This window comes from Miniopterus natalensis, chromosome 5, assembly GCF_054644295.1.
Source record: "Miniopterus natalensis isolate mMinNat1 chromosome 5, mMinNat1.hap1, whole genome shotgun sequence".
Lineage (NCBI taxonomy): Eukaryota > Metazoa > Chordata > Mammalia > Chiroptera > Miniopteridae > Miniopterus > Miniopterus natalensis.
This window is the reverse complement of record NC_142085.1, coordinates 78597885-78621779: the sequence shown is the minus strand read 5'-3', so window position 1 is coordinate 78621779 and position 23895 is coordinate 78597885. Positions and strand designations below refer to the sequence as shown.

The window sequence follows — 23895 nt, the reverse complement described above, 5'->3', positions numbered from 1 at the left end:
GAGACGGACGTTAAAAACAGGAGTTGCTACTAATTCCAGTTTCATGCTTATTAGAAGCAAATATCAAAGCTAGGATTTCACAGCTATTAAGTAGAACGAAGCTGGGCAAAAACCAATTTTCCTAGGAAGTAAATAATGCTAATACTCAAAGACTGTTTCACTAAAAGTTTTAATATCAAAGCAACATTTTTGAAAAAGCCTATTATATGTCCCGTTAAAAAAAAAAATGCTTCAAGTGAATCTTTAAATCAAGTATTATCATACAGATTAATGCATTGTTTAATGATTTGGTTTTGAATATTTTGAAGGGAGCAAATAAGAAAATTGGAGGCTAGTTTTCCTGTGTTCTACATGATGTCTCCAGAGGAATCACAGGCATCTAAACAGACCTCTGCGGTTCCTTCCTTTCAGGTGGCATTCCAGGGACCACAGCTGTCCATGCTGAGGAGGTTTAGGGAGCCAGTCTGAAAGCAGAAAGAAAAGGCCTTTCCTGCAACTCCGTTGCTTCCACACTGAGAAAGTTAAATAATAGAAGCCTCTCTAAAGTTTCAATTGTGTTTAACAATTCACAGTATTGAAAATGTCTCCAACTTCATCCGAATCCTACTTCGTGTCAGTCTCAGGCACTGTCTTTTTTGAGGGGCAATGTGTCTGGAAAAGGGCCCAGGCAGTCGCCGTCCAGCTGAAAATGAAGAACCGCCACCCTTTAAGTCAAGAATCAAACTGAGTATCGTTTCCAACTATAGGTTTAACAGAAGAGTGTGCTTCAAGAGCGTACATTTTGTTAACCTAACTCAGGGCTTGCCCATATTTCTCTTTGGTCTGCCTGCCACGGGGTCGTTTCCCTTAAGGCCCACTCACTGTATCCTGCACGTTAGATGACCAACACCTGGATTAGCGTTTGTTTGTTTTTCTTACCTGGCCTCTAGGGAGTTAATCTTTTTTAGAAGATTTAGTAAATCCTTGTTTGAGTTTTGCTCCAGAAGCAGGGTCCATGGCTAATCCTTTACAGACATAAACAGATTTGTTATTATGTAAAAGCAAACATTAGCAAGGAAAAAAGAGGAATGATTGTGAAATCCACGTACCGGCTCAAAGTCTCTATTCCGTTTTGTTTTGCTCTTGTAGCTATAGACAAATACTCAGTCTCTATCCTGGGCCAAATAACAGGGAAGACCAGGGACTGTCTCAGGAGCCTTCTGCCCCCTGCCCCTAGCCCTTCACTTACCCATGGGTGGGCCCTTTGCACGGCCACCTCAGGTGGCCCACCATTTACACAAGCTGACTCCCAACACCTCTCCCCACGGCTGCTCTGACTCTCAGAATGTACCTTGAGTGGTCCCTGCCTCAGTTCTTTATCTGCTCTCATGCTAGAAAGGGTCTGAGAAGCCTTACGGAAGCATGGGGTGCCTCCTGCCCCCCACCTTACCCCCTCACCCGGATATTTTACGTAGCAATGGACTCACTTCACAAACAGGACTATTTTCCTTTGTGTCCAGCAGCTCTGTTAGGTATGGAGAGGTCGGTTTATGGATACAGGCACACCATAGTCTGTTTTAGATCACATGGTATGGGGCAGGATTCTCAGAGAAACCATTTTTTTTTGCAAAAGGGAATAAATCCCCTCTGTCCTAGAGGCCTCCCGTGTTGTATGAAGGGGGAGTAACCAAACAACCCAAGGAAACCGTGAATCAAACTATCAACGGACACAGGAATAGAAAGAGCTTTAGTGTTCATTTTACCCAAAGGGCTGCAAGTTTTATTTCTTCCAAAGGATCAGCAACGGCCCCTCTGACGCTCATTACATTTGCTGAACGGTGAAGCTAGATAAGGAGGGGACGCTGGCACAGGGAAGGTGCTCAACTTGATCAAACCACTGGCTCCAGAAACAAAAACGGAGCCCACCCAACAGAGTTAAAAAACGCGATTCACTAAATATAGGAAGCAGCACAGCTCTCGAACCCAGAACTACATCTTCGCAGTGACCCGCGTCTCTCTGTGTAAAGGTTCCGGAGGTGCGGATGCTCAGAGGCACCTTCCCAGCAAATCAGTTGCTCTTATGTCAAAAGCCCTGGAGAAAACGGCCACCAGTAGATACCTGCTGACTAGGCTATAAACTTGTTTAGCATCCGAACTTTAAACTCTTTGTGAAAGTACATGAAGAGCCAGAACTTAATGTCTATATTTTTTGACCCAGTTTTCCCCAAGCAAAGATTTGTTTGGCTCTACCACTTCCTATGTGCTTCTCTCATCTATAAACTGGGGATATGAATAGTACATTTACCCTCTTGTGGGGATTAAAGGAGGATTGATATGTGAAGTGCTTACAAGAGTGTACAGTTAAGTGTGCACTACTGTCCACGAAGAAGGGAGTTATTTAGTGCAGCAGAAAGCAGACACGACTGAGCTGTTCCACACCAGGAAAGCAGCTAAATAAGTCACATTGTATTCTTGTGACATGATACTGTTTTTAAAGATACTCTTTTGCCACAGGGAAATGTTCAAAATTTGTTAGTGAAAAATATCAGGATGTCATGGACTATGATCCTAATTTTGATAAAAAGAAAACAGAAAAAAGGAAGATTATAAATGGAAAAAGAAATTGAAAGACATATCAATGCTAACAATGGTCAGCCATGTCAGGATGTGCATTTTGGATGATTTTTTCCTTTATATAATTTTTTCTCCATTTTCCAATACTTTTTACAGTAAGCATTAATATCCGACAGGATAATTTTTGAAAATGCTCTTTCTCAAAATACGTTTTTGCAGGCTAAAATTAAAGTGGCTAGAAATGAAAAGTTCCTGGGCCACCCTAATTGCCTAACTTACAGTGTCAGCATGAATCACATATAGCCTGGGCGCCCGGCCGAGCCACCTCGGCCCTCCTGGCTCCAGGGCCAGCCTTCCACTCTAACCTTAATTTCTAGTCACACCCCTACTCCTCTCTGTGCTTTGGCCAAGTGGGCCATTCGTTTCCACAGTTTGTCCTCTGCAATCTCATTTTCATATCTTTGTTCAATCTTTTTGCAACTCTTCTCCACCGGTTAAAATCTAGCTCATCCTGAAAGCTCATCTCAAATGCCTCCACCTCCAGGGAGCTTCCTCTCTCAGGCTGTCGCCTCCTCCATAAAGCCTCCTGGGCAGAGTCGATCTCTCTCTTGTGTCCGCTTAGGGCCTTTACATCCCATTAGTTTACATCCCACTGTTAAATATTGACTGCTATCCCCCTAGACTTTTAAGAACCCAGGGGCATAAGAAACAACTATGCATAATAATTATGTGTTGAATGAATCTCCTTAAACATCCCTGGCAGCTGTGTACCGGCTTCATCACATGCTCTCTCCTATCAGACTCTCCTGTACACGCACATCTTCTCCAAAGACTCCGGGTGGGTAAGGATTTTGACTCACACACATGTATCTCCCTTGACTGTGGATTTAGAACAAAATGTTATACATGGGAGATACTAGATGCTTCTTTTACTCAAGAGAGTTGAAGAGTGAAAAGCCAGAGTTTTAGGGGGTTAGCTACCACCTAGATGAAAAGACATAGGACTTACGTGGAAGGCAAGTGACAATAAGTGGCCTAAACTACTGATTGTCACTCGAGGTATAGCAAAACTCAACAACAACAAGCTTTAGAGGACCCTCATCGATACTGCCGATAGAGGAGTCCTGACCAGAGCAAATACAATGGACAGCACATGGGGATCCCATTCACACACTGGCCTGTTGACATTAGCAGAAGGCACTCAGCGCTTTTCTCCAAGCCTTCAACATTTTTGAGAATTCACTCCCTCCTCACCACCCAATATATTTCTGCTTCCTTCCCAGGCCCTGAATGAAATGTGCCCAATTTAAAAACACACCGACTCTGGTGATTTTTGTTTTAAATGTAAGCAGGCGAGGCTACAGGAAAGGACAAGAAATTAAATTGAAAATGCATCTGAAGTCCACCTGTCTTCTGCACAAAGTCAACCATCATTGCAAACTCTTCTAGCCATGCCTGGTGGTTCAAGCGAAAACACTGAATACCCAGTCTCTAGTCAGTGCATTCAAATCAACAAATTCACCCTGATCCAACCATTCTCAAATGTATTCCTCAGGGTTTTCTTTTTATCCAATAAAAATTGTCAAAATCTTGAAAAAAAATAGGAAAATGTATCTTAAGCCTGAAATAAATCAAAATGCTATCTCTTAAAGCTAATTAACATGGTAATTCTATGCATAGGCCAATAACTTAAGTGAGAAATTACAGACTCAAGATACCTACTTTTTACCACACATTTCATTCAGAAAGTATTACTCAACACCTCACATGTGCCATGAACAATTCTAACAGGCAGGGATGTGGCAGGACAGTGCAAAATAGGCAGAGTACACAAATCCCTGCCTTCCTAAAAGTTACATTCCTTTTTTTGAGGGAGGGGGGACAAACACATGAACACTGAATATTAGATGGTGAAAAATGCTATTTTTATAAAACTGTCGAGGGATTAATTAATTTAAAAAAACTACAGCGGTTGGGGGGCTTTACTGGGAGGTGACACTCAGCAAAGAACAGGAGGGAGCGAGGGGGTGAGCAGTGCAGATTAGTCGGGGAGTGTTTTGGTTCTCAGCAGCTGGAGCAGACAGTGCAAAGGCCCTGGACCTGGAATATGCAGGCCTGTGATGCTTAAGGAACAACACAGAAGCCACAGGCGATGGATCAGTAGGAAAAGTGACGGGTGAGGTCAGGTGGTGGGATAGAACCCAGTGTGGGCCGTGTTAAAAACTTCGCCTTTTACGTAGCAACATCACAGTGGTTATCAACCACCATTACCTAGTCAAAAGCAAATACAATACCATTTTGCTTAGATCTACTGGCCTACTAATCTATTTTCTAGTGTATCTGAATGGTGTCTTTATAATGTTCTGCTTAATTTACTGAGACACAGGACTTCTGAGTTCTCACTTAGGCCTTGCTGCTGATTTTTTAAAAATTACTTAGTTCAAGGAAGGAAACTCTTTTCTTATTTTCAACACTGCACCTGGCTTGCTGTCCTCTCCCATTCCCAATCTCTTTCCAAGTTTACTAGGCCAGGGAACAGAGGTCTGAGACTCTGTTGCTGTACTTGGACTTGACTTTGCACGTTGTCAGAGTTCCCTAATCCTGATGAATTAAGAAATATTCCCTCTTGGCAAATAAGCTTTGACCTCAAACTCAAAGGAGTGCTTTTTACTGGAAAGGAAGCATTATAACATATTCTTGGAAAAACTAAGAAAAGCAACCATAATATAAAGAAACTGTCTTTTCTGAAGGACATTAATCATTATACTTTAGGGAAAAAAAAACTTGTTAGTGAAAGTTTTACCAAACAAATACATATATAATTTGATTTCTTTGTGGGTGTGTGAAAACTAAAACCTACCTCATTGTTAAGTTTTCACAGATCAGGAAAAAACTAGCAGCCTGGATTTACAGGTCTATGGGGAAATTTTAAGATATTAACTCAATTTTTAGCCCATGATAAGCAACTCATAAGGAATTTAAAAACTAATAATCAACTTTCTTGTGCTGTTTGTGAACTGTGAGACTGGCAGTTCTTACTCTGGTTCTGATAATACCTGAAAAATAAGACTCCTGATCAGAGGTGCCACGTGGCCATGAGTTAATTCATCTTGCCTTCCCAGTGCATGCTTATCATAAATAAAGAAGCATGCCACATTTATTACAGCAGCTCGAAGAAGAAGGAGAGCACAGTAGAGATTTAACCCAGCTCTGCTGTTTACCAGTGTGTGCTTAGAACAAAGAACCTATCCTCCGAGCCTGTTTCTCTGTTCACAAGTGAAAACATTTGGGGGACTATGGTGAAGACTGCATGAAGTGGTCTAGCTTCTACGTAAGTCCTGTTGACGGGGTTATGCCTGCCTGTTGCTTTGAAGAAATTATTTAGTCCTGGAAAGGAAATTCTTCCCCTTTTCTTTTCCTTCTTCCAGCTTTCTTGAGAGATAACTGAATATGCATTGTGTAAGTTTAAGGGGTAGAGTGTGATGATTTGAGATATGAAGATACTGCGAAATGATTACCACAATGAAGTTAGTTAGCACCCATCAGGTCACATAGTTAACTTTTGTGTGAGATTTGCTCTCTTTGCAGCTTTCAAGTATGCGATACAGTATTGCTAACTAGAGTCACCATGCTGTCCATCAGATCCCCAGAACTTACTCATCTTGTAACTGGAAGATTGTATCCTTTGACCAACATCTCCCCATTTCCCCCACCCCACCCCCAGCCATGGCAACCATCATTCTATTCTCTGTTTTATAAGTTTGTTTAGCATAAAGTCCTCAATGTCCACCCACGTTGTCAGGGAAGACAGGACTTCCTTTTTACGGCTGACTATACCTCGTTGTGTATACTATGTGCCATATCTTTATCCATTCATTCGTCAGTGGACACTTAGGTTGTTTCTGTATCTTGGCTACTTGAAAAACGCTGCAGTGAACATGGGCGTACAGATATCTCTCCGAGATGGTCTTCCCTTATTTTCAATACACCTGATAAGCTGTCATCTCTCATTCTTCATCTCTTTTCAATTTTACTCATCAGAGAATGATGGTTCTAGACCCTGCTGCTGCTGTAATCAGATCGAAACCTGACAGTTTAGGAATTGTTCCCTCTTGGCAAATAAGCTTTAACCTCAAACCAACCCATGTATCTTTATATCCAAAAGCAAGCTTGGATATCACAGCTTTTGCCGACTGCCCACGAACCCCAAAGCCAACGGCGGTGGCCTCTGACCCTGTCCTTGGAGAGCTGAAGCGCTCACTCTGACTTACCTGGCCTCGCGGGGTTCACTCTCAGGGCCTCAAGGGCCCTGTTCTGTAGCAGGGTTCCCACGGCACTGGTAACGGTCGGTCCTTTTTTTGGGCTCATCTGAGCCCTGCCCTACAGAGAGAGAGAGGGAACAGGTCTAGAACCTCAGGTAGCACACAGGAGTAAAGCTCCCCACGTACCCAGCAGCCGACTGGAGTCATCTCCGGGGACCTGCTGCACCCCGGGGAGGGGGCACACACACCCTGTGCCTTAGTCAGCCCGGCTCCTAACCTCCCTGCTGGCGCTCAAAGCCACGTCAGGGTCTAGGAGCTTTCGCTCCATAACCGAGCCTTTCGGGGAACTTCGATGCATTAACCCTGTACAAATAGTTGTATGCAGACAAGAAATCACTCGTGTCGATAAGGACAGTAATGGGACATTTCAGTTCTTCATTACACTCGAAGATGCGTTTGTTTTTAAATACACGAACGGAGAAGAAAAACAGACACTGGCAGGCAGCAAGTGTTTTAAACATGGAATTCCAGCATCGCCGCACCACGCCCTCCCTGCTGGGCCGCGGCGGCAGAGTAGCTGCATTAACGCAGAGCGCGGACCAGGGGTTCCTTGGTCGCCCCTTGGTACCTCCCCACCCATCCCAGCAACATCTCCATGGAAACTGCATAAAGATAACCTGTTACTCAAGCGAGAATTCTCGCTTAGGCAAGGCCAGCTATGAGAGGAGAGCAGGCAGTTCATCCCCATGCAAACAAACAGGGCTATTTTCAGAGGGTATAACACTTTTTTTTTTTTAAAGTTGATTTTATTTAAAATAGAAACACATTTCAGCTGTGCTGTTAACAGCCCTTCAGAACTGAAACGGCCCCTCCCTCTCTGCCCCACTTCTGAATAGGCTCCACTATGAGGCAGGGCCCCAGCGTGGCGAGGCTGGCATGGGGAAGACAAGCCCTGCTGTTCAGACACACTCGACAGTGAGTTTACTCAGAAAGCAGGCAATTTTTCTTCTGTGTTCCCAATCACCACTTAGCTCTGGAAAACAAGGCGCGGAACGGGGCCAAGTCACTGGTTACAGTCAGGACGGCCAGCTGGCCTCCTTCAGGAATAAAAAGCACTTCCGTTGCTGCTTCCCAGTGCTCCCTTTGGCCCCACCAAACCCCAGCTCACTTCGTGGACTGGCCAGAAGAACCATTCGAAGAAATGGGCCGCACCCTTTAGTGCTTTAGAAAGCGGAGGGAGAGTTATACTGAGAAATCCTTTCCAAAATGAAGTTGAATTGAAGCCCAAAGCAATCATATCCCCTCAAAATCGGGGTGTCTATCCCACCCACAGGAAAGGACTCCCAGAGGGGGGAAGGAGGGTGGGGTGGTGGGGAAAGAGGAGAGTGGGAGGACCCCTACTTGTGTTATCCATAATCCTCCCAACAACTCAGGAAGGTACAGATGCAAGTGAGTCTCAAATAAATTTTTTTAAAATTTTAAATTGATTTTGGGGGGGGGCAAAGGAGGGAGAGGGAGAGGGAGAGAGAGAGAGACAGAGAGAGATACACTGATCGGTTGCCTCCTGCATGTGCCCCAACCGGGGACCAAACCCACAACCCAGGTATGTGCCCTGACCAGGAATCGAACCCATCACCCCTTTGGTGTATGAGATAACGCCCCAACCAACTGAGCCACACCGGCCAGAGCCAGTCTCACCGAGTTTAACTTGACCGAGTTTACCTGCAGATAGTGAATTATAGGACTGAGATGCAAACCCCGAGTGCAGGATCTGGGCTCTTTCTACACGGCAGAGCCTCCCATCCTATGTCAGGTGTAAAGATTGAATCTCTACAACTATATTTATCATAACCACCCTGCCTGCTCCCATCAACACACCCACCCCTCCCTCCTGTGTCCTTTATCTCGATGTACAGTATTACTTATCTGCCTAGGCTTTGGGGCTGAAAACCTTCTTGTCAACCCTGGTCCTCTTACCCTATGTCCGATCACCTTCGCAGTCCCATCAATTATTTCTTAAATTCTCCCCCCACCCATCAGCCCCATTAGTCCTCTCACTCCAGCCCATAACCCTTTCCCTGTGGCCGTGGCTTTTAACCGTTCTCCTCCAGTCCACCCTGACCACCAATCCCAAGGGTAATCTTTCTGAAAAACCAATTCCATGTCACTCCCGCCGACGCTGTTCAACCAGCCAACACTGCCTATGAGGCTGACAATAGACAAGTAGCCAGACAAGCCAAGAAAGTCAGGAAGGAGAGAGAGCAGAAGCATAGTAGGAAGTGGCGGCAAGAGGTCAAGGAGGACTCCTCGGGCCCCCGGGGACCTCACCGTGCCCGCCTCCTGGCCCTCGGGCTGGCTGGCCTCAGACTTGGGGCGCCTCTCCACTCCATTCCTCTCCTCCTCTCTGAACCGGCTTGACTCAAAGCCCTTGACTTAAAGCCCTTGACCTAAACCCTTCCAGACCCGAGGCCGGCCCGGCCTGTCCCATCCCATCCCTCACACACTGGGCTCCCAGGCCACAAGCCGGGTGTTTGTGCATAACGCCCTTCTCGACCTGACTCTAGGCCGGAGAACCCATTTGACATTGTAGGGGGACATGTCTGCTCCTCTCTGAAGCCGCCATGAATCCCCGTGACCTCTTTCTCGGCTGTGCTCCTATACGTGTCAACTGCCACATCTCCCTACTGCACTGTTCCCAAGTCCCCCTCTTCCCTTGAATCAGCCAGCACCCAGCACCCAGCACCCAGCACCCAGCACCCAGCACCCAGCACAGGGCCGGGCTCAGAGCAGATACTCATAGCTGTCTAATATATGCGCACTAGAGCACGCACTCCTTAGCTGTGGGCTGAGCTAGGATTGGGGAGTCCCACTCCCATGAGGTGCTGGATTTCATGGAAATCTTTCTGAACATATTTCATACTCTAAGTATTCAGACCAAGTTCATCTTTCCTGGTGTCTGAGCCATGTTTATGACTAACAGTTTTCATGCGAGACTGTAAGTGATGTCCCTGGGACCTGTGATGTGTACGGAGCTCTCCGCTGGCTCCGGTTCTGTTTTTATAAATCTATTGTCTTCCTGGTCAAGTTGTGATTTTACTCATTTGTCTCTATGACAGTGGCTGCCATTTCTCCACTTTGACTTGCTGATTCTGTGGCCTTTAACACCTTCCTCTAAAGAGCAACACGCTCGGCCTGTGGGACTGGTCTCCTGTGGTGGCTCCCGTCACTCGGGCCTGCTCCACTTTAGGTTCCCAATTCTTTTCCATGGGGTGAGGGCTGATAACCACTGCTGGACAGGCAGAGCTTTACCATAATACTATAGAAATATTACTTATATATTCAAGCCTTCATCCTAAGATGCTGCAAACACCATAGAAATATTTTTTTTCTACAACAGCCAAAGGTGTGGTAAGCTGGGAACTCAAAAGGAGCCCAGACCCATAAGGACAAGCGACAGTGATCAGCTATGGTGTTGCTGACATTTCCCAGGGTGGGTAACAGGTTCCCCACCAAACTACCTGCCTGCCCCTGGCATGCAAGGGCACCTGAGCCGGCACCTGGGGAGAGCCATTTACCTGCGCTCTGGACGCCAGTTTGGCCGCCGTCTGGGCTGCGTCAAAGACTCGGCGAGAAGACTGATCCTTGCAGAAATTAATATGTCGACTGGCTGCATTTTCATTAAACCTCCTCAAACAATATGGGCATTGGATATAATCTGAATGTGAAGATAACAGCAAAAGGCAATTAGCGTTTCAAAAACAACTCTGAACCGGGCTAGAGGAAATGAAATAAATAGGATATGAACCCTGCTCCCTCACGAAAGAACAAGGTCCCAAACCCTGGTGTGAGACCCCCTTCTCTGGGGGCAGGCAGTGAGGGCTCGAACGACAGACGGGGGGAGAATGTTCCCCTGCGCACTTCCTTCAATTAAGAGTGCACCCTTAAACGTTTGCATAAATTATACTTAGGAACTTCCCAATTAAGTGAATTATTGAGTGGATCTTCGTGCAGAAGGTAGTCGTGGAGTCACAGGATGTTAGTATCGATGGTTCGAAAGGACACCGAAGCTGCAAGAGCCCAGGCTGTGGTGCTGGGCGTGGCAGACACACAGGCAAGAGCTTATGGGGCTACGAGGGAGATAAGATGTCCCGGAATGTGGGTTTCGGGGACGGGATTTGAAACCAATGTCACGGGCAGAAAGACACTGACTCTGCAGTGAGATTTTTTTCACTGAACTCTGAAGAGGAGGGGTAAAGGAAGGAGGTTGTAAAAGGAGAAAATATGGGGATTCAAAAAGAGAGAAAAGGATAGGAGGCGTGATTGGAAGGTGGACCCGGAACAGCTTCCGTTTCCAGGGCTAGAATGTCGCAGGCAGGGAGGTGGGGGAGGTGGGGGAGGGGAAGGGGGATACCTGGTGATGGAAGAAGACATGACTTGGGGTGGTAAACACACAATACATTACACAGATGATGAATTATAGAATTGTCCACCTGAAACCTGCATAATTTTATTAACCAATGTCACCCCAATAAATTCAATAAAAAAGAAAAAAACAACAATGTCCCAGGCAGCTCTGCGGCGCCAGGTCCCGGGCGGGTCTGTGGCATACCCAGTCATCCCAACCTGGCTCTCATCTGCATCACTAGACAGCGAGAGGAACGGGAAGTGAGAACGGTCCACGGTCTTCTTAGAATGTGGAGATGCTCACGGCAAAGCCAGATTGGAGCCTACCCCTCCCTAAAGCAGCAGAGGGAGATGCGGCGCTTGTTTTGTTTTGTTTTAGGTGCCTCTCCTTAAGGGAAGACAAAGCCGATATGAACCACACGAGAGGAGGCTTCCCCCCAGGAAGAGTCTGAGACAGCACCGACTAGAACTCTGCCTGGAGGTTTGGGTCAGTCAAGATTCCTGCATGTGTGATGTCAGGACACAAAACAAATATCCACAAGTTCAAGAAGACTGAAATCATATCAAGCGTCTCCTTGGACAGCTCCACTATGGAATACTATGCAGCTGTAATAAAGAACGATCTCGTACCCTACAAGACAGCACCGTGGCTCCTGGAGAGTATTATGCTAAGCGAAATAAGCCAGCCAGAGAAAGACAAGTACCACGTGATCTCACTCATATGTGGAATCTAATGAACAAAATAAACCGATGAACAAAACAGATCCAGAGACATAAAAGCATGGAACAGACGGACGAAACTCAGAGGGAAGGCAGGGGTGGGTGAGTGGGGGGATGGGGAGAGAGTAACCTAAGAACTTACAGGCATATATGCATAACCCATGGACACAGACAATAGTGTGGTGAAGGCTTGGGGGGGGTGGGGTGTGGGGTGGAGGGAATCAATGAGGGGGAAAGGGGGACATTTGTAATACTTTCAACAATAAAGATAAATTTAAAAAAATATATGATTCCTACATGTGTGGATGGATATTTAAGGCAGTGATGTCTTCAAAGTTAAGTCTTTTGAAAACTATTTGTAAAGCACTTTGGGGAGCTTTCCATTTTAACAAATCATTTCCTAAAGTGAACATTCATAAAATGTAAGGGTTGGAAGAAATTGGGAAGAAATAAGAGATTAGCGCTCACCCTAACCTTTTATTTCACTCTGGAAGGCAGTGCTTCATGATTAACCCAGTACATATTGAACACCTATTCTGCGCCAGGTGATACATACGATGTCTCTGTAACCAAGGCCTAGGCATTCCAATACAGACACACCATTTTCCCACAGTGATAAATTCCTTGAAAAAAATAAAATAGGGCAGCATTGGGAAACGGTGGAGGCTCTGACGCCTGCCCGACTGGTTTTCAGCCCCAGCTCTTCACTTGCTGTGTGTGAACTTGGGCAAGTTACTCAACCTCCTTAAGCTTCGATTTCCCCAGTACCCACATATCACCTACCTCATCGGGCTGTTGTGAAAGGTCACTAAAATAACCCCACCAGGGCTGGCACAGCGGGCGGGGGCGAGCACACCATTGCTGTCAGCAAACAGGCCCAGCGAGCTTGTGTTTCCAACTATCCAGCAAGAGTGAAACTACTTAGAAAAAGTAAAGCCCAAGGTGTCATTATCCTGCAGAACTCACAGCGGCGTGGGAAACCATCCAGAACTCGGCCCGTGGCTGGGTGGGTATTTCTTCAGTTTTACCGGCTGGAAAGTCAAGGCTTCCATCAGAAACGCTGCCACCATAGACCCGGCTGAGCGCAGGCAGAGAGGGGACTATGGCCACCACGGCATCGCTTGTTCGCTCGTTCATTGCTGCCCGTCTGTGCGTGTGGCACTAGATGCCACCACGGAGACAAGACGGGAAGTGCATTTCCCGGCCAGTAGACTCAGAGGGGACTGAGGACGCGGTGAAGGAGCGGACAGTCACCGTCTGCGAGGTAGGCTGTAAAAGGAGGCGGCGCTGGGTCCCCCAGGAGCCCTAACTTAGGGGGCAGAGAAAGGGAGCCTCAACCACTCTGAGGACGGAAAGGGATTTTTCAGCAACAATAATCTGAACACAGCGTGACTGAGCTACACGCTCTACTCTCATCTCTGCCTGAGCCATCTCTTCCTCTATCAGTCACAATGCTATAAAAATCACTTTGGGTTATTGATTTCAATAGATGGTGGTTTTAAAAGTCTGATTACAGCCTGGCACGGTGTGGCTCAGTGGTTGAGCGTCGACCCAGGAATCAGGAGATCAGGGTTCGATTCCTGATCAGGGCACATGCCTGAGTTTCGGGTTCAATCCCCTGTAGGGGGCGTGCAGGAGGCAGCCGATACATGATTCTATTCTCTCTCATCATTGATGTTTCTATCTCTCCCTTCCTCTCTCTGAAAGCAATAAAAACATATTTAAATTAAAAAGTCTGACTACAGATGGATTCTTATAAGGACTATGGGGAGGATGGTCAGATCTCATTAAAAATAAGTGAAAGTAGAAAAGCAAGCATCATTTTAAAATGCAAGCATTTTGTTGAGTACACATGTCTATGTAGCCCTGTGACAATGGTGACCCAATGTCCCAGGCCTCAGAGAAAATCCCACTTATAAATATTCAATATCATTGTCCCCATAAACTCTTATGACATCTGGGAAAGTTGAATGATTGGCAGACCTACTTAACTCAGTAAGAATTAGAATAAATATATACATGTCACAAAAACTGAGTCATGAGAAAGGGAATCATGCTGGGGAAAAAAAAAAAAAAGGAAATTACTTGCAAACTTGTGCATCCTAGGCTATATAATATGTAACTCTAGTGATGGCTCCATACATTGCCTACTATTTAAGCCTGAGACTATATGAGCTAATATAAAGTCCCCAAGCAATCAAAACTGAACGGTAATTAAAATGTGCTATTGTATATAATAATTTTGTTTGGCGCATACAAGTATAGTAAGGACACAGGAAACAATTACAACACTATATTTTAGCATGAAACTGTAAAGGGCAGAGAAATAAATTGTATGTTTGATTAGGCCTTACATAGGGAATTATTTATTTAAGAAAATAATCCCTGCATTTTAAATTCAATGTGAAAATGACAGAAATTCACACAGCGGGACATCTGACATGGTTTCACTTATTGAACTAACGAACCATAAGCAGTCGCCCAACCCTAGAGCTTCTGCTATTAAAATAAAGTATTTCTCATAAAAGTTGTTTTGTTATGTGAAGCTTGTTGCCAAATCGTTATCAAAATCATGGCCGTAGCTCTTTTACTGAACATCTTAAGACAACACATTATTTTAACTGCATTCTCATTAGCACCCAGCAAAAGTGAAGCACTTGCTAAAATTATTATCTGGTAAAGATATTCAAATGACTTATTTTTCAGATGATTTTTATAGCATGATTATACAGTAGTTTTTTGAACTTTAAAAAATAAATTTTGAGAAATAATTTACATGCAATAAAATGCACCTATTTTGAATGTACAGTTGAATGAATTCTAACAAATGTTTATATTTGTGTAACTACCCCAATTAAATATAGAACAATTCCATCACCTGAGAAAGCTTTCTTGTACCCTTTCAGGCAATATTGCCCCAAACCCAGTCTCAGGGAACCAAAGATCTATTTTAGACATTAAAGATGCTATAATTTCATATAGTAGAACATCCATGCTGCTGCATGTATAGTAGCAATTTCTTCTTACTGTTGAATTGTGTTCCACTTTGTAAATATTCCACAATTTGTTTATCCATTCCCTTGTTGATTGACATTTTCAGTCTGTTCCAGTTTATGCTATATAATGTTGCTATGAATATTAATTTTTTAAAGAGGTGTTTCCATTTTTTGGCCTAAATAACCAGGATTGGCGTTGCTATAGAGTTAAGTCTATGTTTAAGAAAATACCAGTTCAGCCCAGCTGGTATGGCTCAGTGGTTGAGCATCCAGGAAATCTTGGTAATTGATTTAAACTTTTTCCTTTTCTAATATAAACATTTAAAGCTATAAAATTCCTTCAAGGCGCTGCTTTAACTAAATCCCACCAATTTTGATATTTTTTTTATTACCATTCAATTCAAGATATTTTCTCCTTTCTCTAGTGATTTCTTCTTAGATCCATGGGTTATTTATAAATGAGTTGCTTATTTTGTAAAAATTTCTAATTTAATTCTAATGTGGTCAAATAACATAGTCTGTATGATTTTAATCCTTTTAGATTTAATACTTGTAGACCCACTTTGTGGTCCTGCATGTGGTCTATGGGTGAAAATTCTATATGCACTTGAAGAGAAAGAATTATAGTCTGCTCTTGCTGTGTCACAGTATAGTCACAGATGTCAACTAGGTCAAACTGGTTGATACTGTTGTTCAAGTTTTCTATATCCCTGATTTTCCTGCTGCTTATTTCATTAGTTACTAAGAGAGGAATGATAAAATCTAATATAATTGTGAATTTTCCTACTTCTCCTTCCAGTTTTATCAGTTTTGTTTCATTTTCTTTGAAGCTCTGTCACTAGGTACATAAACATTTAGGACTGATAGATCTTCTTGATGAATATATCTTTTAATCATGATCTCTGCTAACAATACTTGCCCTGAAGTTTACTTTGCCTGATATTACTATTAGCCACTGCAGTTTTATGATTATTATTGGATGTGTATCTTTTCCCATGCTTTAAACATGCTAGTCAACAGTCTAGCATGTTTTGACATTGCTGGTGTTTATTTCTCTTTTTACCTTTTTATCTGAGAGGAAAGGCACAATTCATCAGTGCATGGCTCTGTGAAATGTTCACAAACCACACACACCCATGCGAGCAGCCCAGATAAGACACAATGTCCCCAGCAATCCCCCGTGTGTTCCCTCCTGGTCCTTGTCACCCTCCAAGAAAACCAGCATTTTACTTCTAACCTGAGATTCAACCTTGAGGATTCTAAAGAGTTGAGTTTCTATTTATAAATCAGGAAATCTGCATTTCTGCCATCCTCTGAGAAGCTAGATCTGGCAGCCTTGGGTGTGCGCTGCTTTGAGGCAGTGGCTGCTAGCTGTCCCTTAGGAAGGGCCTTGCCTCTCCTGGCCCATGGGGCCACCAATTCATCTGCCTGGCCCACTTATTTGTGTCTTTATATTTAAAGTGTGTTTCTTGTAGAAAGAATACAATTGGACCTTGCTTTTTTATTTAGTTTGACAATCTGTGCCTTTTATCTGAAGTTTTAGGTCATTTCCATACAATTGTCCATAGAATTAGTTCGAAGTCTACCATCCTGCTATTTTTCTTTGTCCCATCTGTCCTTTGTTCCATTTTCCTATTTTTCTGTCTTCTTTTGGAATGAGGTTGGTTGTTTTTTTTTCTTTTTCATTTTATCTCCACTCCATATATTGTCTTATTAGCTATATGTTAACATTTTGGGGTGTTTACTCTAGGGTTTATAATAGGCATCTTTACAATATAATACTCTATCATCCAATAATACTATACCTATTCCTGTATAATGTGGACCTTTCAACAAGGTATGTCCGTTTTCCTCAACCTTGTCCTACTGGTTTCATACATTTCACTTCCACATGTTATAATCCCCACAATATGCTATTATTTATGCTTAAATAGTCAGTTATAACCCTCAGCTAACATTATTCTCCATGGAAAACAAGCCAAGAATGTCTTCTTTTGCTAGTGCTATTCAACATAGTATTGGAAGTTCCGGCCAGAAGATTTAGACACAAGAAATGAGAGGCATACAAATTAGAGAGGGAGAAGTGAAATTATCTCTCTTTGCAAATGATGTAATCATATATGTAGAAAACCGTAAAGATTCCACACCAAAAAACAACTGGTGGAGCTAATAAAATTCAGCAAAGTTGCAGTATACAAAATCAATACACAAAAGTCAGTTGTATTTCTATACACTAACAATGAAAAATCTGAAAAGAAAGTTAATAATTCCATTTACAATAACATCAAAAAGAGTGAAATACTTAGGAATAAATTTAACCAAGGATGGGAAAGACTCTCATACATTGAAAACTATAAAATGTTGCTAACAGAAATTAAAGAAGACATAAATAAATGGAAAGACATCTCATGTTCATGGATTGGAAGACAATACCTAAACAATGAACAGATTCAATGCAGTCCCTATCAAAACTCCAATGTCACTTTCAGGAATTTAAAAAAAAAAAATTCTAAAAATTCATATGAAAACTCAAAGTTCCCCAAGTAGCCAAAACAATCTTGGGGAACTCGCACTTCTTGCTTTCAAAACTTACTACAAAGCTATGCTAATCAAAACAGCGTTGTACTAGCATAAGGAGAGAGGGACATATAGACAAATGGAATAGAAGAGAGAGCCCAGAAATAAACCGTCTCACATGTGGTCAATTGACATTTGATATGGTACCAGAACATTTCAATGGGGAAAGAACAGCCTTTTCAAAAAATTGTGCCGAGAAAACTAGATAACCACATGTAAAGCTAGATATCCACCTTCCAATGAAGTTTGGATCTTACTTTACACCACATACAAAAATGAACTCAACCTGGATCAAAGACCTAAGTGTAAGAGCTAAAACCATAAAACTGTTAAAAGAAAACACGGGGAAAAGGCTTTACAATATTGAATTTTGCAATAATTGGGGGGGGGAGGGTTGACATCAAAAGCTAGGCAACAACAATAAGAAAGATAAGTTGGACTTTTTCAAAATTTAAAACGTTATTGTATCAAAAGATACCATCAAGAGAGCGAAAAGATAGTTCACAAAATGGGAGAAAATATTTGAAAATCCTGTATGTGGTAAGGGATTAATATTAATATTAATCTATTGAGCATCTAGCTCTAATTTCCAATTTATGGAGAGATGGAGGACAGAAGAACAAGTTAAACACTCACATGACAAAAACAAAAACCCAGACAAATCCAGAACATGAGAAATTCTAAAAGGTAATCGGCCAGGTCGGGGTGTTGTGCAGGATTAAAAGAGACTAAATAAACAACAAAAGACAATGCATAGACCTTGAATGAATCTTGGATTGTGGCTGGGGGATGAGAAGAGAGCTTTAAAAGACATTCTTAAGAAAATTGGGAAAATATGAGTCTATATATGTTAAGTGCAATAATCATTTTGTGGTATGCAGGAAAATGTACTTATACTTAGCAAATGCATACTGAAATAGTGTCATAAATTTTGAAAGTTACTATTAAATAGTTCTGCCGAGCCCTGGCCGGGTGGCTCAGTTGGTTGGAGCGTCATTCTGTGCACCAAAAGGTTGCAGGTTTGGTTCCCGGGCAGGGCACATACCTAGGTTGGGGGTTCAGTCCCTGGTCAGGTACAGGAGGCAACTGATCGATGATTTTTTCTCTCTCTCTGTTTCATTTCCTCTCTCTCTCAAATCAGTCATAAAAAAACATATCCTCAGGTGAGGATTAAAAAGATATATTTAAATAGTTCTGCCAAAAAAAAAAAAAAGAGAGACAATATGACAACAATGTCAACAACTGTCCAATTTCAGTGGAAGGTATATTGAGTGATCATTGTACTATTCCTTCCTCTTTTCTGTAGATTTGAAAATTTTCAAAATAAAAAGTTTAGGGTAAAAAAATCCGTGGGCCACTAAAGTATACAGCTTACAATGGTTAGCCCTAGCCGGTTTTGCTCAGTGGTTAGAGCATCGGCCCAGGGACTGAAGTGTCCCGAGTTAGATTCCGTCCAAGGACACGTGCCTTGGTGGCAGGCTTGACCCCCAGCCCTGGTCCGGGGTGAGAGAGGGAAGCAACCCATCAATGTGTGTCTCTCTCACACCAATCGATGTCTCTCTCTCTCTCTCTCTCTCCCTCCCTCCCTTCCACTCTCTCTGAAAAGCAATGGAAAAAATATCCTCAGGTGAGGATGAAAAAAAAAGGTCAATATGGTGAAGTTTATATTATGGGAATTGTATCTTAAAAAGTAAAAAGCTGTAGGTATCTGACATTGGGGAGCTATTGTGCAATTGCTTCACTTGCTCTGCCCAGGTCCATCCTCATGAACCACGATGCAAACGGCGCCCCCTGGAGTGAGGCAATGCCATGACACTGGTACAGGGTTAGAAAGAAACAGAATCTTTAGGCAGAATTGGAAAAAAAAAAAAAGACAAGATCAATTGTGTGATAAAATTACTTTTATATAATTTAATTCCTAGTGCTACTTTTAGAATAAATAGGAGGAAGCAAGGCATGATAATTTGTCCAAAAATTAAGCAGAGCCTCAAGTGGTTAAGAGTGAATGTCAAAAGCAACTCAAACTGGCCACACACCTGGGTTGATGGACGCAGGGGGAGGAGGCGGGAGAGGCCGCCCTTCTTTCATGGCGAGGGTACACTCCTTTGCTGATCGAATTGTATTAATAAAGTCTTCATGTTGTTGTCTCCAGTTAGCTTTTCTCACAGGCTGAGGCTATAAAAAAATAAAACCAACATATACTAACCTAGACTATATATCTCTCCATTATAATTTTCTTTTTTCTTTTGCAGCTGGGATTTGAATTTACAGGAAACAGGACTGTGAGATTTGGAGAGGGAAGGTGAATTTGTTTTTCAAAAGTACTAAAAGAGGTTTGGAAAATACAGTAATAAAACTTACAAGTCACAGTAGTGAAGGAAAACACAAAATAACAATCAGGAAACAAAGTAACTACAAAACTTTAAAGGAAGACTTAAATGTAAGATTAAAAGTGACTTTCTTCCAAGTTAATTGCCAGATTTAATGCTACTCTAATGAAAGTATAAACAAGATTCTTTTTTGCCACATCTGGAAAGTATCTGAAATACATTTGGAAATCTCAGTGAGCGTGATTAAAAAGAAAACAGTAAAGGTGGATTATACTTACATGACTTTACATTGCTCTATCGAGCAGGAATGAAACCAGAGAGCCAGGAAGAGGCTTTAATGTACTTAAGGCTGTAATCAAGAACAGTAAGGAAGATACTGCTAATACCTTGGATTGAGGAGACATCCTCACAGTGGGAATGTCAGTGCCCTGTAATCTTTGCTTCAAGGAATTGAAAGGATTACGCTTTTTGTTGAAGATTTTTTTACATATTGGTCCATGCCTTTCCTAGAAAAGAAAGAGTGGGGATTAATTTTTTTTAAATGTACAAATCACCAAGTTTGTAATGCTGCAGTGTACTCAGCCAGCTCCCACTACAGTGACTGAGTTGCACCTTCAGAGCCAAGTTCATTCTCCAACTCTCAAATCACAGCAGAGCAAATCCATCTGGCTCCCCCCGCCCATGTTACACATAACTAGATATTATGTTTGGTCAAGGTCAATAAAAGGTCTCTACAGCTAGAGAGACTTACTTCAAATTTGGTTTTACACATTTAACTCTACCACTTGGGCTGTTTGAATGGTTCTTGTAAGCATTCACTAATGTTGAAAAGACAAACTTTGTAGCTGAAACTGAAATAAATATTTCTGACCGTTGAGCCATTTTCAGGTACTCACGGAAACCAATGAAGTTTTGCTGATTACTTCTTCCATTGTCTCCTGCCTTCAAAAGCAAGCTATCCAGTAATAGAACAGGAAATCTGAATCCCAACAACCTTAATATTCGGTTTTATCATCTTTTTGAAATAGCCCTTTGCACACCGCAAGGGGAAACATAGTTTCCTACCAATAGAACTTTCTCAGAAAAACACTTTTTCCCACTCAGCATTTCAAAATTGAGTTTAAATGGGCCACTTTTCCGCATACAGCAAATTAAACCACTTAACTCCTGAATAGGAGCGGAGAGGTTTCAGAGAAATAGTTGAGAACATCTGCAAAAGACAACTGGAACCACCACACAAATGCATGAAGACACACTGATTCTGTTTAAGTGATAAAAACGCTTTCCTTGAATTCACTCGAACGTTCCACATGATTAGGGAAGTCATTCAGTTTCCGAGCAAATCTAAGCTGATCATATTCAATTTAAAACTGTTACAGTATTTCCAAGACGATCGGCAGGGAAAACATTCTTTCTCCATCCGGCAGTCCTCAGGTTTTCTGGTACTGAGAGCAGGGAACCAACACACTGAGCCCTGCCCCTGTACCATCTTTACAGAGTCTGTTACGGCACCACTGTGAGGTTCTACCAACATCTTTGCCTTCTGCTCTAAATCGTCTTCCTTGGTGGCTGCGTAACTCATAAGAGCTGTCACTTACATAGCTGCTTTGTCCAGACCCAACAAAACACAGACCCATGGGAAAGCACTGCACCTGTCCATAAACAAGCCATACCATTTGAAACTAAAGGAGAGAGACAGAAAGACCAGATCAGTTGATCCGATGCTCTCTGTAGTCTAGAGATAGGCTAGGAAATAAAACTTGAGGGCACCCGAGACGTACTTGACATTTAGTGGTCCCCCTTCAAAGGGTACCTCCTAGGTCTCAAACCCCTTCCCGTGGCGGGGTGGCCCGGGCTGGCCAAGGCCAAGGCCAAGGCCAAGGCCAAGGCCAAGGCAGCACTCTGGTGGGTGACAGGCCACAAGAGGCCCTGGAGCGCCCCTTCTAGATTCAGGAAGCTCTAACGGCACTTCATTAAAAGAACAGATACTTCATGTTTTTAATTCCCCAGAGAAATAAAACTTACGAAACTCATTTTGTCGTCTTTTTCTCAAACGTAGTCAGGCTTATAGTCCAAACCCTTGTAGTTCAGTGTAAGTCTCCTTGATCTAAAATGTCCCAACTAACAAGTGCATTATCATCTTAATTTTTTAAATCATTTTTTTCTTGGGAGTCTTTTCATAATGTTGGGGTCTAAATGCCTGTTTGATCCCCTAACTTTGAACTAAATCAAGTTTTATTCCACCTTACAGGCATCCGTCGGGAAACGTGATATGCAGTTCGCTTGAAATTAGTTTAACAATTCAATCTTGAGAAAGGCCTTACGTTCATTTTGTTCAAATTACATTAAGGCCCCTGAAATCGGAGGGCTGTCTTCATACGTGGCAAAGCAGGGAACAGAGGGGAGTTAAAGGACTTGTCAGAATTAGTGACAAATTTGAAGCTTAAAGCCAAGTTTCCAGATGCTCCAAATTCAATGTTCATTCCTCTCGACTAGCTAATTTCCCTGGTGCTTTGGGCCTTAAAAATTTGGATTTCTGATGCTTATAGAAAAGGAGAAACAGCCAAAACCTCTCATGAGACACTCAGCTGTGCCAAGATACTTTTTCTGGCATCCTTTCCGTTAGAGAACCAGGTTTAATAAGTTCCCCTTCGGATGGGGCAGCATCGGGCAGCCTCAGTGTCCCCCGGTCTTGCCAGCCGCGGGTTCTGTGCTCCTCTCCCCTCGCTTTCCCTCCACATCTGTCTTCAATCTTTGCCACTGCGGCCTCCTCACTAACTTGACAGTTCATTTAACTCCAATGAAACACATCTACAAAATGTCTTTATGTTTACCAGAACATCTGCTGCAAAGCGTCTTCCACAGACTTCACAGGGAAATAACTCCTGATTGCCATCTGTATAGGATCCAAGAGCACATTATGTTAGTTTCATGGAATTGCCTGCCTGAGAAGAAATGACTAACTGGAGACCTCAAGAGCTCGAGATCCTCACTCTTCTTTCCCTCCCCACCGACGGCTTCTCTCTCCTAGAAAGATCCTCTGTAAACTCACCTGTGTTTTCCTCTCGTGTCACTAGACAGGTAAACTCCGTAACCTTCAGGCCACCAGTGTGTCATTATTTAATGGATCCTTAAACAATCTGCCTGATAGCTTTGCTTTAGACAGAAGCACAAAGTTAGTACCTTCGTATGGAGTCATAACTAATCCAATGGGAATGTCCTGAGGGTTCCTACTAGAATGGAAGGGCTATGGGTGTGCTCAGCGAAGGCATGTCAGTGTGTCAGGGGCCACAGGGAAAAGGTCCGCTCATCACTGAATGTGAGGCAGACCTTCCTGAGAATGGCTTCCTCTCTCCCGATAAACAATCTTTACTGGAAAATAACTCCTACCTGAGAAGAAGGAAATGGAAGAGACTGGTGGACGTTGGTGGAAACCTGGAGAGAGGGGCCCTTACAGTGAAGAAGCCTATGAGAGTGGTGACCACCGTCCTAGGGGTCGCGTTCAGCATCAGACCTCCTGATGGGGCCAGTGAGTAACACGCTCTGCTGGCATTTTATACGCAGCGGTGAATGAGCGAAGGGTTATAATCATCAAATGTTCACTGCCTGCTATTGCTTTTATTTTAATATTTAACCAGAGCAGTATTTTAAAAGTTAAATGAAGAATAAACTCACCCTGGCAGGGTGGCTCAGTGGGCAGGAACATCGAGCCGTACACCAAAAGGTTGTGGGTTTGATTCCCAGTCAGGGCCCATGCCCAGGTTGTGGGTTCGATCCCCAGTTGGGGTGAGTACAGGAGGCAACTGACAGATGTTTCTTTCTCACATCAGTGTTTCTCTTTCTCTCTCTCTCTTTTTCTCTCTCTCTCTCTCTCTCCCTTCCTCTCCCTCTCAAATCAATAAAAACATATTCTTGGGTGAGGGTTAAAAAAAAAAAAAGGGTAAACTTAAATGTAAAAGAAAAAAACAAGCTGAAACTGGGCCCGCTATGTCCCAATGCCTCAAAGTACCTGACCCATAGAAAAGTGCTCAATAAATACTTGTTGAATGTATG

The 23895-nt window shown here is 43.0% G+C and overlaps 1 protein-coding gene across 1 annotated transcript; it reads right to left on the bottom strand.

Moving 5' to 3' along the window:
• Nucleotides 1-933: 933 nt before the first annotated feature.
• ZC2HC1B (zinc finger C2HC-type containing 1B) lies at nt 934-23041 on the bottom strand. Its single transcript, XM_087817777.1, has 7 exons — nt 23026-23041; nt 22677-22738; nt 20229-20348; nt 19549-19687; nt 10391-10530; nt 6825-6933; nt 934-1004 (listed from the first exon to the last, which is right to left on the bottom strand). The coding sequence occupies exons 1-7, from the start codon at nt 23039-23041 to the stop codon at nt 934-936; spliced, it is 657 nt and encodes a 218-aa protein (XP_087673903.1).
• Nucleotides 23042-23895: the final 854 nt, after the last annotated feature.

Excerpts from the sequence above, each read along its gene's own strand:
- ZC2HC1B (XM_087817777.1), bottom strand. Across the intron at positions 10,531-19,548 it reads CCCTGCGTCCATCAACCCAG|ATTATATCCAATGCCCATAT; the intron begins GTGTGTGGCCAG and ends CTTCACATTCAG. Across the intron at positions 1,005-6,824 it reads AGTGAACCCCGCGAGGCCAG|GATTAGCCATGGACCCTGCT; the intron begins GTAAGTCAGAGT and ends ATGTCTGTAAAG.